This window comes from Sitophilus oryzae, unplaced genomic scaffold (genome assembly GCF_002938485.1).
Source record: "Sitophilus oryzae breed Bouriz unplaced genomic scaffold, Soryzae_2.0 scaffold_1184_pilon_pilon, whole genome shotgun sequence".
Taxonomy (NCBI): domain Eukaryota; kingdom Metazoa; phylum Arthropoda; class Insecta; order Coleoptera; family Curculionidae; genus Sitophilus; species Sitophilus oryzae.
In genome coordinates, this window is record NW_022145820.1 from 2,131,430 (window position 1) to 2,145,940 (window position 14,511).

Sequence of the window (14,511 nt, forward strand, 5' to 3'; positions counted from 1 at the left end):
GTTTTCCTTGCTAAACTGTTGATTCCGTCACAGCCGTGGAAGACGACAACAGTTTTCCGATGTATTTACGTTTTACGATGAAGGAGACGGCGCGGCGAGGAGATTAGTACGTAGCGGGGGAAGGATTCTTTTAACCGATAATATTTTCTCTCCTTTCTGATATAAAAAAGTTTATCGAAGGATTATTATGTATTTTCGATAACGGTATATTTACAAGCTTTATTTAATTTGCAATGTTACGTTGTATATTTTGCTTTTAAAATATCATAATTTTTCAACTACTTCTTTTAAAAGAATCTTATGAAACTTTGCATACACTTTGCGTCTCCATTAGCACACAACATGATAATTCCCACCATCCACGTTATCCAACTATCCGTTATATTTTCTATATTTATTGTATGGAGACTAAAATGGTATGTATAGCATTTCTAAAGTCAGTTGGAATAGTTTGAAGCTCTTAATTTCGGTATTTCGCCTGAATAGATGTAACATAATAGTATCATTTACTTGTTAAATGTTGTATTTCATTCGTATTCCCAATTCCCAGAGTTATCTACTCAAGTTGAAATACAAAAATTCTACTATCTTTTTTTCTAGATAACATGCGTCTCGTATCATCATATATTGTGAACAGAATTATTGTGTTATGTAATTTAAAGTAGTGATATTCCATATATCGATATTTTTTCTATGACAGCTTATAAATTTTATTATGTTATCATCATAAATTTCATATACCGGGTGCGTCTTAAAAATGGCCCATCCCTATAACTTTTTATTTTTTCAGATAAAAAAAACGATATTTTTTATGTTAATGTATGAAATAAATTAGGATTGATTGACGTATTTAACTCGTTTCGACCACTTCCTTTTTCACCGGAAATGACTACAACTTTTGATTTTTAAATGGCACCCTCAATGTCAACTTTTGATATTTTCGCTTAAAACAAACTTGTATTTTAAATTGCAGTCTAGTGTGCCATGGCTGTGTTAAAAACACTAATTTTTAATCAAGGAGCCTTGGAAAAATAGATTTGATTTTATTGGTGATTTTAGTGTCTTGTCCTGGCCGGTTAAAAGATGCCCAAATCGTATTTTTATCATATCTCAATTTTTTCAAATGGAACGAGGATGGCTCATTAGCATATTTGAAAAAAGCACTTTTTTACGTATAATTTGATACCACAAACTAGGTATTTCGTGTCAAATTGTCGTTATGAATCGTATTTGGCAATTTCAAATAAGCCAAATTCGAAAATGTCAAAAGTTGACATATGAAGTTGTCTGATTCTATTCAGAGTATCATTTTCTATCGAATAAACTAAAAAATACCGAGGGTGCCATTTAAAAATCAAAATTTGTCATTTTCGGTGAAACAGGAAGTGGCCAAAAACAATTTAATACGCCATTCAATCCCAATTTATGTCATATACTAACATATCAAATCTCGTTTTATTATCTTTAAAAAAATAAAAAGTTATAGGGGTGAGCCACTTTTGAGACTCACCCGGTATATGTTGTTATATCTTTTACAATTAATTTTCGATTTACTAAAGAATTTCAACGTTACAATAGCTAGTGTAACTTTGTATTTGGTGAATAGATATAGGGTATATTTAATTTGCTATAAGAATACTCTTTTATAGCTTTATAGGAAAAGTTTTTATAACTTTTACAGTTATTTTTCGATTTATTATAAGTTTGTAAACAAGTTGAAATTTTAATTTAAATCCATGATTAAAATAAAAAATCAGTTGATTTAAATTATTGCACCCTGATTACAAATATAGGGCATGACACTTTAAAATAAACATTTTGACTTTAGAAAAATACACTTAACTTATTGTTTAAACATCCTTTAAATTAATTTTTTTTTTTTAAAATGTAGTACAGTTTATGAAAAAAAGGTGATAATTAAGTCCGAGATTGATTTAAACTCAAGTCATCTAGTTTCATATATAACATAAACTTAATGATCTGTTAACCATAAGATAAATCAATAACGTCATAATAACGACAGCAGAGAATTTCTAGAGCATATAGAGGCGGCAGCAAGTCGAGCCGCGCTAGTTTTTGACAGAGTCTAGCTGTCGCCCTGCGAGGGGATAAAATAAGGGGCGACCGCACCACCGATCGATATAACTCGCGGCGTGTATAGGACTTATGCTAATAAATTAGACGGAACTCTAAATAGACCGCAATGCAGATCGATGCACTATCACACGCTATAAAAATCTCTCCCCCTCCTAATCGTGATTCGGTCCCATGATAATAAATAGGCAGTGTTTCGTATCGTTGTTTTATGTCGGCCGAGTATATCACGCGAATACCTAACCTAATCATTAATTCCATTAATTCGGGAATTCATTTTGATAGCGCGATAGTTAAAATGGCCCGCAGGGTAATTTTTGCGCAAAGCACTAAAAAGTGAAACTTTAGCGTTGTTATACTGAAGGTTAATCAAAAAGAACTTAATTTATTTCAACAACATTTACCAATACATACAGAGAGGTCCACAGACTTCGAGACATAGGAAAAATCAAGTCCATTTAGCGTGTGTCGCAATTTTCACACCTTATGTTTTTATAGCTATAGCAACTGCAGCGACTAAGAAAAAAGTTGTGTGGTTTTTATAGAAAATAAGGGCACCTGTAATTCATTTGAGAATGTTATAAATCGCTAAAGATTTTTCAAATCTTGGATTTCTATTTCTATTAATATTAAATAAATTTTATTAAAAATTGAACTAAAATTGTTAGTATCATTAAAAACAATTCAAATTCAAAAATTGTATCAGTCAAATTCCCTCATTTAAGGTGAATATTAAAGTAAATATAAATACAGCTCATTCTAAGCTCTCCTTATCTTTAAGAAAAATTTAAATCATTGGTGCAATTGGGCCTTAATGCCATTTCGAATGAATGATAATGTTAATAATGTATATTATAATAATAAATTTTATATCATAGTGTGTATTAAAACTACTAAAACACTATTAAGGTTACCTAGGTTAACCCACCTTTAAATGAGTTCTTGAGTTGCCCAAGTACGAGATAATAATATGCGATTAACGTGTAGTGTTGACCAAACTAACTTCTTAACAACCTCTACATTGCGAATCCCAATTCATATAAAAGGCATATGTTGGGGGACTACTATTTTTGTATATATAATAATAATCACTTTTTATACTTATACTTCACAGAACAGAAATGCTGTATGATTATTCTTGCTATTTTATCCACTTTGTTAGTACTTCCCATTTGTTAGTATTTCTTGATCAGATAATTCTCATTATTTTACTCTACCATCACCCATCACGATTTATATACACATAATATTTCATATATCATCTTACATCTTATCATTAATTTCATTAACTGAAATCGAATTTTGGCGCAGTCTGCAGGACACGTGAGACTTAGACTATATATCAATAGGTATTAATTTTCTCTTAGAATCTCCTTCATTACTAATTAATAATACGATCATTGGTTCAAAAAAATTACATTCTTTGACGGATCCGATATTTATCTAAGAATAAGATTATTTTTCCAAAGAGTTCAGTTGTATATATAAACATACTTACTACTTGTATTGATTTAAAATAATATTAAAGCAGTTTGGTTTCAATGAAACAGACATATTTAGAAGAGAATATCCTCGACAAATGATAAATAACTGAAAGACAAGCTAAAAGTAACTTGTTATAGTTACCTCATATAGTCCTGTTTGCACAAGATCATGCCTCCTTTGGTGAAACACGACGTGCCAATGTCGGCCAGCATGGCGCCACAACACGAACACTTTAAACAACCGTTGTGCCAGTAGCGATCGAGGGCGTGCAACAGAAACCGTTCGACAATTTTACCCCCGCACCCCGCGCAAACTTTCACTGTGCCGTTATTGTTGTTGTTGTTGTTCGCTATGCTGGAGTTGTTGCTGTGCTGTTGCTGGTGGTGGGGCCCGTCCGGGGTGGGCGTGCCGCTGTTGGTGTAGGCCGGGTGCTGGTGGTGGTTGTGGGGTACTGAGTCGTGTGGTCCGTTTAATCCTGAAATTAGAAATCGAGTTAGATACTGCCTGGTTTGGTTTGGTTTGGATTATTGTGATAAAGTGAGTTGAACCGCATATAACTAAACATATGTCTCAAAATTCATAACACTCAATTTTAAGACACTCTCAAATAAAATTATTGATTTTTAAAATATTATTCGCAAACTGGGGAGAGGGAAATCAGACGACGAACAGAGATAATAGGTGTTAAGTAATAGCTTGACCGTTCGAGACGCATTGATGTTATTTTGGTTATTGAGGCAAAGAATGTTATTGAAGGTACAGTCAATGTTTCCTCATTATTTAACTAGTGTTAACTAAAGACTATTATTTTGTTTTCCCCTTGTAATATTCTGTTCTAATTTTTTTTATTTGATCTGATAAAGATAATATATAACATGAGTATGTATTTACTGTGAATAATGTATTATGCTGTGAATAATTTCAGTTTAAAATTAATCGTTTACTGTCCATTCATGCCGATGTTTTTGGTTCAGTGTGACAATAAGGACCTTGTTGAATGTACTTTTTGATGTACAACACTTTTCGACCGTGAATGGGCAAATATCTTAGCTCACAAAAGAGCAATCAAAAACTTTAGCTTCGAGACTCGCAAAAAGAGACCTTAGTACCTGCGGGTGGGGACCTATTAAACTAACAAACACCTCTGCCGTTTTAAATGGAATAAATTTAGGTTCGTAGGTTCTTTTATTTCATTTAAAACGTTTACAATACAATTGGCCAAAATATTACCTCTTCAACTTTGTGGAACGACTCTGGGTTGTTACACTACAATAGAAAAAATGTTTTAGACAAATATACTAGCATTTCTACAGATAAATTAATAGGAAAAAAATAATAATATAATTAAGAAATGTAATACTCAAAAATTATAAAGGATTTTGATATATTTATGCTTCTATTAAAATATAATCATTATATTAATCTCACTCACAATAACAAAAACGAATAATTTCCAAATAAATCGACCCTGACAGTCAAAACGCTAATTCCAATAAAACACTGTCAACAAACCGTTCAGAGATTACTGTTAATTATTTTTAATTAGACGAACCGTCTGATGAACCGAATAGCCTCAGTCTCGTCTCATGAGGAGATTTATTATTTGGTTAACCCAATTTACTATGAGAAAACGGCCTCGAGGAAAATAACAACGTATCTCTACGATCGGTTATTTTAATAAGTTCCACGTGTTCCCCATCGAAAACCAAAGGCTAACGAGCAATATTATTTATAATAAAAATTAATTAAAACGGAGGACGACGACGATGCCTTCCCAATTAAAGAAAATAAATAGATAGTAATTAGTGTTTCATTAGTTATTTCGTACCGCTACGCTTTAATTGGGGTTTTGTTGATAAATCCCATTTAATTTGTTTTCGGGTCTCTCGTACAGGTTCACGAGCTGAATTGATATTTCAGAACTATCGATTATTTAAAGAATTATCTCTGGATATTAAGTTTCTCATGTTCAAAATTCTTGTATCATAACACGAATAAATATTTTTATTTTTCAGTTGCAGATGATTTAGTTATCTTTGCAAGAAATCGGAAAGAGCTGATATCGGTGATTTGACTTGAAGTAGACTTAGTGTTTAATGAGAAGAAAACGAAATTTATGGAGTGGTCAGATAGGAATTTTGAGAAGGAAAGATGTCTAAGTTTAAAAATCAGAATGTACAAAACAATGATACGAGCAATAGAGCTTGTATGCATGTGAAAAGTGGACGTTCAATGCAACGGAAAGTTCGAGGCTAGAGATTTGTGAAAGAAAAATACTGAGGAAGATTTTTGGAGGAAAGCTTGAGATGGCTGGGACACATTGAAAGAGTGGCTGCAGCAAGAATTCCTAGTATGATAATGAAACGTGAAATAGGTAGAAAGAGAAGGAAGGGTAGACCGAGAACCAGATGGAGAAAGGATGTTGAAAAGGACTTGAGAAGGATAAGAGTGGATGAGTGGAGAGTAAAGGTGAAAAACCTAAACAAATGGAGAAAGATAACCAATCAAGCCATGAGTCTTTTTAAAGCTATTAGATATATTTTGTTCAAGATGCTATTCTTAGCTATTCTTTTAGATATTTAGATGTTACTAATGTTGCATAGGTAGTTTAGATTAAATTCTTCCAGATGGCTATAGGCCTGATCCACTGACACCCTCTCCCCCTCTCTCTCTCTCTCTCTCTCTCCCTCGCTCTCTCCCTCGCTCTCTCCCTCGCTCTCTCCCTCGCTCTCTCTCTCTGTCTCTCTCTCTGTCTCTCTCTCGCTCTCTCTCTTTCTCTCTCTCTCGCTCTCTCTCTTTCTCTCTCTCTCCTCTCTCTCTCTTACCACTTTTCTCTTTTACTTTTTGGGTGAAAATTTCATTCGAAACGCTAAAAGTACTTAGAACGCAATTAAAATAAATCGAAAAAATATTAAGACTTTAACACCCTGTAGCTACGAAAAAAAGCAGAATCGGAACTATGTTGATATGAACATGTTTTTGAAACACCTTGCAAAACTATTATCGTATCGAAAGCAAGTAAATACCTAGTTTCTAGTAAAACAGCAAAGGTGAAGAGAATCTTAACTCTGATTGTTTCAGATTTTAGATAATGGTTCGTTTCAGGTTTGGTTATGGTCGTGAAAAGATTAAGAAGTTAATTAGAAGACTGTCGGAAGAGCCGTAAACATTTCCGTAACTTTTTATAAATATTAATTAGACTGAATGGCTCGAAAATTCTATACCGAGCCACTCCTTAATTACCTGCACGCTTAAAATAAATTACGACGAATAGCGGTTTGAATTCGAATATTAAAAAAATAATTAAAGTGCTCGTAAACATATCGTCGGTGGAATTTTATCATCGTTTGGCTAATATTTAGTAATAATTGACCACAGTCTTACATAATAGGCTAGTCAGTCATGTTAGACAATGAATCATTCATGCATTAACAAGGGTATTTTATTTTTCTAAAATCATAAATTAAGAGTATTAATTTTATGTGTTTTTGCCTACAATGAGACAATTCTAGTTTTAATAAAATCATTAAAATATACCGAGTGAGTCTCAAATAAGTGAAAATATTTTCAGGGCTGGTAGATCTCGGTAAAAGAAACATATTTTGTTTTTACCGTTTTTCAAAAAAGTCCAAAATAACAGAGTTATTTTACTTTGAAAACTTCTAAAAAAAATATTTTTTGGATAAATTTTGAGAACCGCTGGCTCTTTTAGGTTATTTTTTCTTGTAAATTTAATCAACTACCTATATTGCCATGTTGTCAAGAAATTATGTTTTTTAACTAAAATCCAAAAAATATCCAAATTTTCAAAAAAAAAATAAATTCGCGTCGGCCATATTTGATGCGCCATTTTTAATTTTGCGAATCCGACGTCAGACTCGTGATCAGTGACTCATTTGGTTACAAATTCGCGTTCAGCAACCCAAAAACTCCCATATACAAACTTTTGTCCAAGTCCGTGCATTTTTTGAAATTGGCATCAGCCATATTGGATACGCATTTTGAATTCTGCCAATCCAACGTCAGATTCATGATCAGCGACTCAAAAAAACCTATACCGACTGTTAAGTGTTATATTTAACTTTTGCTAAAATTCCAAGTTTTCCTTTTTCCTTATATTAATTTAAAATCTGACAACCGCGCCTTAAACATCATATGGCACGCGGAGAGGAAGACCGGGAAGGCGACCGAATATATGAGCTCTGTCGTCTGAAGAGATTAGACTAATTAAGTTTTTCTTCCACATAATTACTAGATTTATTATTGTATTTATATTAAAATAAATAGTAAACAAAATATACACAGTCCACATCTTTTATTAATAAAAACTACCAACAAACATAGGACCATTTGAACGAAGAAAAGCAGAACCAGACGAAAAACAGAAACAGAGAAGAGAGCCGTCCGCCATTGCCAGACTGCATCACCAGAGAAATAGCAGCGGAGTTGTGCAACAATTGCTTCCTGTGAATTCTGTGAGTCCTATCCATATTATTATTATTGTATTGATCGGTTACGTATAATTTAATTAATTTGTTTCGAAGTAATCGCATCTATAATACATAATTATTTTATTTCAATAATTTAAAATGTCGTCAGAATTATCAGATGCTGACAAAGCCCTTTTAGTAAGTTTAAAACGCCAACGGGCGGGGCATAAAGGCACTCTTACTAAATATAAAAATTATATAGATTAAATTAATATAAGGAAAAAGGAAAACTTGGAATTCTAGCAAAAGTTAAATATAACACTTAACACCGACTTTGGTTAAGATCCGTGAGGTTTTTGAAAATCATGACTTGTCGTAGGTTTTTCGAAGTTAAAAATATGAGACAAGCTATCTCAACTCTGATAGGCGTTTTGAGTTTATCAGGCACATTTTTATTAGGTTATAGTGTTATACATTCCTGAATTTTCCGGGATTTTCACCAAGTTTTTGAGGTTAGAAAAAAAATGAGACGTGATGTGAGATTACTGGTAAAAATACAACAAACGTATTATTGTTAGCATTATCTAATGAAAGAATATAGAGTAAATATTCAATACAAGATACACCCCTGGTATCCCGGCTGATATAGATCAACTCAACTAATGGTAGTGCACAAATTAATACAAAAACGTTTGCTTTTTCTTCATACCATTTTCTGCAGAGTCGGATATAGCTATTTTCTGAACCCATTTACTTTAATCAAAAAATAACAAAAAGTTACTGCCCCATAAAAAGTTTCTTTTAAAACCGTGCCACTCAACTAATTATATAATAAACTCTTTTTATGACCTCTTTTTTATAACGATTAATTTAACTGCCGCCTTTTATTCTACGGCATAATTAGCTCGAGAGTGGATATTTTTTGGTCTGTATTTAAATTTTTTGATTTAACTATCTAACGCGAAAGCGAAATAAAAAGGCACCGATAGAGATCTAAAAACGGTGCGCCCATATGTTTTCTACTTTGTTAACACGCCAGTAAAACGCACCTTGGGCCTGTTTTATTACGCGTTTTCATATACCGGGTGTTTCACGAACTTGTGAAATTGGAATCGGTAAGGCTTTGCGGGTAGTGGAAGTGGGTCCAAATATTAAAAACAGGGTCAAGAATCGGAGGTCAGCTTTCTACTTTATCGAATTGTTATCGATGACTAAAATGGCCTGAAGGAAAAATAATGACGTAAAGTAAAATGATTGCTAATTGAGCGTCTGAGAGGAATAGGTAGAAAAACTGCTGGAAAACGGTAGAAATATAATATTCGTCTTATAGCATCATACTCTACCGGGTCTTTCTCAAAAGTGATTTGCCCCTATAACTTTTTTATTTTTTTTTCAGATAAAAAACGAGATTTAGTACCGTAGTGACATCAATCATTCAATTGTTGTCAGTCACTTCCTGTTTCACCGGAAATTACTACAGCTTTTGATTTTTAAACGACACCCTCGCTATTTTTTTAATTTATTAGATTCGATTATAAATTCTCAAATTATTTCGGTTTATTTGAAATTGTAACATGGGGTTCACAACAACAATTTGACTTAAAATAGTAGTGCGTAGTACCAAATTGTTCATAAAAAATGCTTTTTCCAAATATGCTAATGAGCCACCCTCGTTCCATTTGAAATAATTGAATTCTGATTAAAAATACGACTTGGGCATCTTTTAACTAGCCAGAACAAAACACGAAAAACATTAGACCGTCAAATCTATTATTCCAAGTCTTGATTAAAAATTAATTAATAAATAAAATTCTATTTTCTTTAAGCGATAATGTCAAAAGTTGGCACGATATGTTATTCTATTCAGAGTGTCATTTTCTATCGAATAAAATAAAAAATATCGAGGATGCCATTTAAAAATCAAAACCTGTAGTCATTTCCGGTAGAACAGGAAGTGAGCGAAAACAATTTAATACGTCCATCAATCCTAATTTATGTCATATACTAAGATACCAAATCTCGTTTTATTTATCTAAAAAAAAAATAAAAAGTTATAGGGGTGAAACACTTTTGAGAAACACCCTATATAGGTGACATCTTACATGTACTTGCGTATTATCAGTTTTTTTCAAGCACAATGGATCTAAATGTTATCGTCGAATCCGTACTATTTGAGAGGCTATACAAGGCAAATATAGTCAAGTTAGTTTGCGAGAGCCTTCCTTGATGTAATAGTTAAAGTTAAATTGGCAATCTATAAGCAAAAACTGTACAGATTTATTAATTTTTCAAATTATATTTAATTTGTGATAAAGTAATAATATGACATGGTAATTTTAAAGTTAGTAAATTATTCCCCATTCCTTATAATAGTAAATCTGTTAGGCCTACACCAAATCTTATACTTTTTACACAATATTTTATTCTTTAGAAAAAAACCACTAAAATCAAATTTTATTAAAAGTAAAGGCTATAAGAACTTTGTAAAGACCTGATTGTATTTGCAAGAAACATTCTTGAATTGTCAATAAGCACTTTATTTAAATAATGCTTAATGTGTGGTGCAAATATTTTCAGAGCTGGTAGAACTCAATATAAAGTATAGATTCCCTTTGACTAAATTTTACTTTGGATGAATATTAAAGACATATATAACCTTTACTTAGATTTTGAGAAATACTGATTTTTTCCTCTCATTTTTGAATCCGTTTGCTTAATCCGCAAGCACATATCTGCTATTCCCGAAAGGCTATCTCACAACTATCCACTTAGGAATGCGGAGCACGATCTTTATCTGCCAACCCCGAGCTCAGAACTAGTTAAAGGCTCAATACTGTACAATGCCAAAAAAATGTACAATCATCTGCCGTTGAATATCAAGTATTTTTTCTTTTTTCATTCTTTTCCGCTTTTCGCCAAGCTCTGAAATCATACTTACTGGAGAGAGCCCTATATGCGGTAAACAACTTTTTTGTTGTTGTTTAATCATGAACAATTTTGAATTTTAAAATTTTGATCATTCACACGCTGGTTAAAAGTCTAGTATTTAATATTTTACGACTCTTAAATGATTATATCCATTATTACAACCAAACCAAACCAAACCCATAAAAATATTAGACACACACTACAATAGTATCAAAATGCTTAAACTATACTAAAAATTCATATGAAGATAATAGAGGCCAACCAATTAGTTTCCAAATGTGAATTGATTAAACATTCTAAAATAAATATAATTAATTCTTTTTTATAAAATCCATACACACACGAGCTTCGAAACTTCATGTCCATTAAGATAAAACAGGCGATTTTTTGTGCTAAATTGCTTTCCTACTATAGTACTAATAAATTATGTATTTGACTGATTTAATCCTCTATGTCCCACTGTTCGTTTCTACAGATTATTTCATGCTTCAGTCCCTCAAGGCCCTACAGGTTCCGCTGCTGGGGAGTCCGAAGCCGGAAGTGGGCCTTTCCGGTGACCAGCTTTTACCATAAAACTAGTTTTTATTAATTTTACAGTCGTCGATTTCACAATAAATAATATTATGTTATTTTCGACTAAAATATAGCGTATAACTTTCAAAATAATATCAGTTACACACAAAATAATAATATTTAATTTATTTTAAAATGATATTTTTGATCAGAAATATATTTAAAAGCACAAAAGTTAAACTTCATAGATTATAGTAAGTAATTTTGTATCAGTAACGTAGTAATAAGTTCTTTTTCGCATAGATATACTTAGTATCTATAAAATTTATATAATGGAGTCTAAAATAGTAGGTAATTTTAAAAAGAACTTCTAACGTTCTAACATAGAAATAATAAGTTATACAGTAATACTTGATAAATGTGTCTACCATATTGTAAAACTTTAAAGTTTCGATATACAAGACCAAGTTGTGTTTTTAACATTTATCTTACTTAAATGACTGATAAACTTGGAAATAAGAGCAATTATGCTCATATTAAATATAAACTAAAAAGATAAGATAACCATATTTAGGTTACTTCAAACTCTAAAGAAAGATATGGTAGATTGAGAATAATTAGAAGACATATTATTTTTTAAATTTTACTTAGCATATTCGTCGCTTTTTCAGTCAAATTAGCTAATAATACATGTGATAAAAAAAGAATATACCAGATATACAGGAACAAAACGTCAAACGTATACAGGAAAAAAAAAAACGCTCAACAACTTGTCTGGCTTTAAAAAGAACATAGTAAATACGGGTTACGGTTTAAAAATTAATCATAAAATATAAATGAATTAATTTTACCTTAAAGTGAATAAATACCTTTTTAAATAAAGACTTTAAAGATATGCAAACTGGATATAAAAGCGATCGATTAAAAAGAAAATAAAATACAAAATTTAGAGTACATTACTAAATGCATATTCCGCCTGTCTGTAATATAATTCTGATGATACTCACAGAAGCTTTTAGATGTTAATATGCACATCTGTAAGGATTCAACATTGAGGATTCTTATTGAGGAACATATTACATATACCTATACTATTTTTTAAGGGATATTTTGTTAAAGAGCAGAAAGCACTTGCCGTAAAAGTAGCACTTTATTAGCTTTTATTCACTAAATTACTTCATCTTACGTATCCATTTAAAATAAAATAGAATTATTATTAGTAAGTTTAATCAGTTTTATTATTCTTAAATAATTATTACATTACTTACATTTTCATGTTCATGTTTCATGAATCTGTTTTCATTAATAAAACTAAAATCGCGCAACAAGATGCATGATTCTTTCAAAATTGCTGAAGAAGTGGGAAATGATAATATCGGTACATTGTCTAGTTTCAATCCGATTGAACAGATCTGACTTACTTTAATTCATCAGAAATAATGATAATATCATTATGATAATATCATTATTTCATATTATGCTGGGCAGCGATTTCGGTAGGACTGAACTTATTCAAACGGATACAAATATACTATCATTATATTTGCAAACACAGGATAGGGTCGACTTAGAATGATATTTAGAAACCAACCTTCTAACTTCAATTTTATTGTAGTTTCTTTTGATTTATATGTTGACCAAAAATCTAGTTTTATTTTGCCTTTTTCTTATTTAAAATGGATAACAGTAAAAAGGTAACACACAAATATCAAAAAATACACTAAATAAACTCACTAAAATAACTGTTTCATCTTATATATTAATTTATCTTTGTTTTTTTTTGTACCTTCTATCCTTATCTGATATTTAGAAATTGAAAGGACAAATCTTAAGATGTATTAAAATACTACTGCCATTACTCGCTGACGAGTATTTGACACGCATCAGAAAATGGTCACGCAAGGCATTTTCTTTCATGAGCTTTCCTGTGACTGAAAAGCCCGATACGTGATGTTATCTGTCTACCGCACTCCGGACATTCAAAAATCTCATTGCTTTGTTGCCTCTTTACTTTTTGGTTGTCGCTGTTAAATGAGTTTGCAACTCTTCTCCATTGCGTTCTATTGTGAGCTTCTTTCCACTCATTCTGCATGTTAATCCCCTAGGATTTTTCGTGGAAAATATCCTTGTACCTTTTGAGTTGTCCATCCTCTCGGCCTCCTCTTACCATTAACAAGCTCAGCGTAAAGCAGATATTTTGGTATGCGGTTTTCTTGCACAGCGGGATTTTATAATCATGACTTCAATACTCTCGCACTTAGCTTTTTAAAGGACCAATGTGTTTCACAACCCCCCCCCCCCCATAATCAGAAGATTTCGCCTGTAGACTAAATGTAAAATACTAACATTTTACTGAACTAAATACCAATATCTTGATGGATTGTAAAAAAGCACTCTTCTACTCACCGATTGAGCCAATGGTATGACCATTAGCCGGATGCATTGCACCCCTGTGTGGTCCTGGAGGTCCGCCCGTGTGGCCATGGTAGTTGTTATTATCGGGGGACGGGGGATGCGGTGATGTTAGCTCCCCCGGACCCCCGTAAGGATGGTAGTGCGGATTCATGGAGGCTAGGGCGCTGGCTGCCAGTTTGAAGGGGTGGTGCGCTGACTGGAGCGCTGAGTGACCGGAGCAGAATAGGATGGCTGGAGAGTGCTGGCTAGGCTACTGCAAAAAAGGGCGGTGAAGAACGACTGCAGCGGTTCTGAAAAAGGAAATGAGTATTATTGGTAATGTAGAAATTAAAATTTTCATTAGGTAAATAAACCAAATTTCTTTAGTTAATTTATTACAAAAGTTTGTAACACGTTTTGTTTTTTGATATTGTTTACTGCTAGTGATGACTGGTATTGGTCTTGGGCTCTTGGTCTTAGTCTTGCATAGAAAGCAAGACGAAGATTAGCGTTTGCTGCAAGACCAAAAGAAAGGCCGACCATTGAAAGATTTCCACAAGACCAAGATGAAGCATACCAGACTCTTGCGGACTTGCATTTTTTTTCAGTTTATGACAAATATTAACTGTGTACTTAAGTTTTTTACCAGGAATATTATAAAACAGTT

At 32.4% G+C, this 14,511-nt stretch overlaps 1 protein-coding gene across 2 annotated transcripts in view; it reads right to left on the minus strand.

The window, feature by feature from the left end:
* LOC115891525 (LIM domain only protein 3) overlaps positions 1–14,511 on the minus strand; it is a 147,285-nt gene that overhangs the window by 80,406 nt on the left and 52,368 nt on the right. For both annotated transcript variants that reach the window (XM_030912009.1, XM_030912010.1), the window contains exons 2-3: positions 13,857–14,155; positions 3,721–4,054 (exon numbers count right to left, since the gene is read on the minus strand). In XM_030912009.1, coding sequence (XP_030767869.1) covers positions 3,721–4,054; positions 13,857–14,016 — 494 coding nt within the window. In that variant the 5' untranslated portion in view covers positions 14,017–14,155. The remainder of the gene's footprint in view (positions 1–3,720; positions 4,055–13,856; positions 14,156–14,511) is intronic.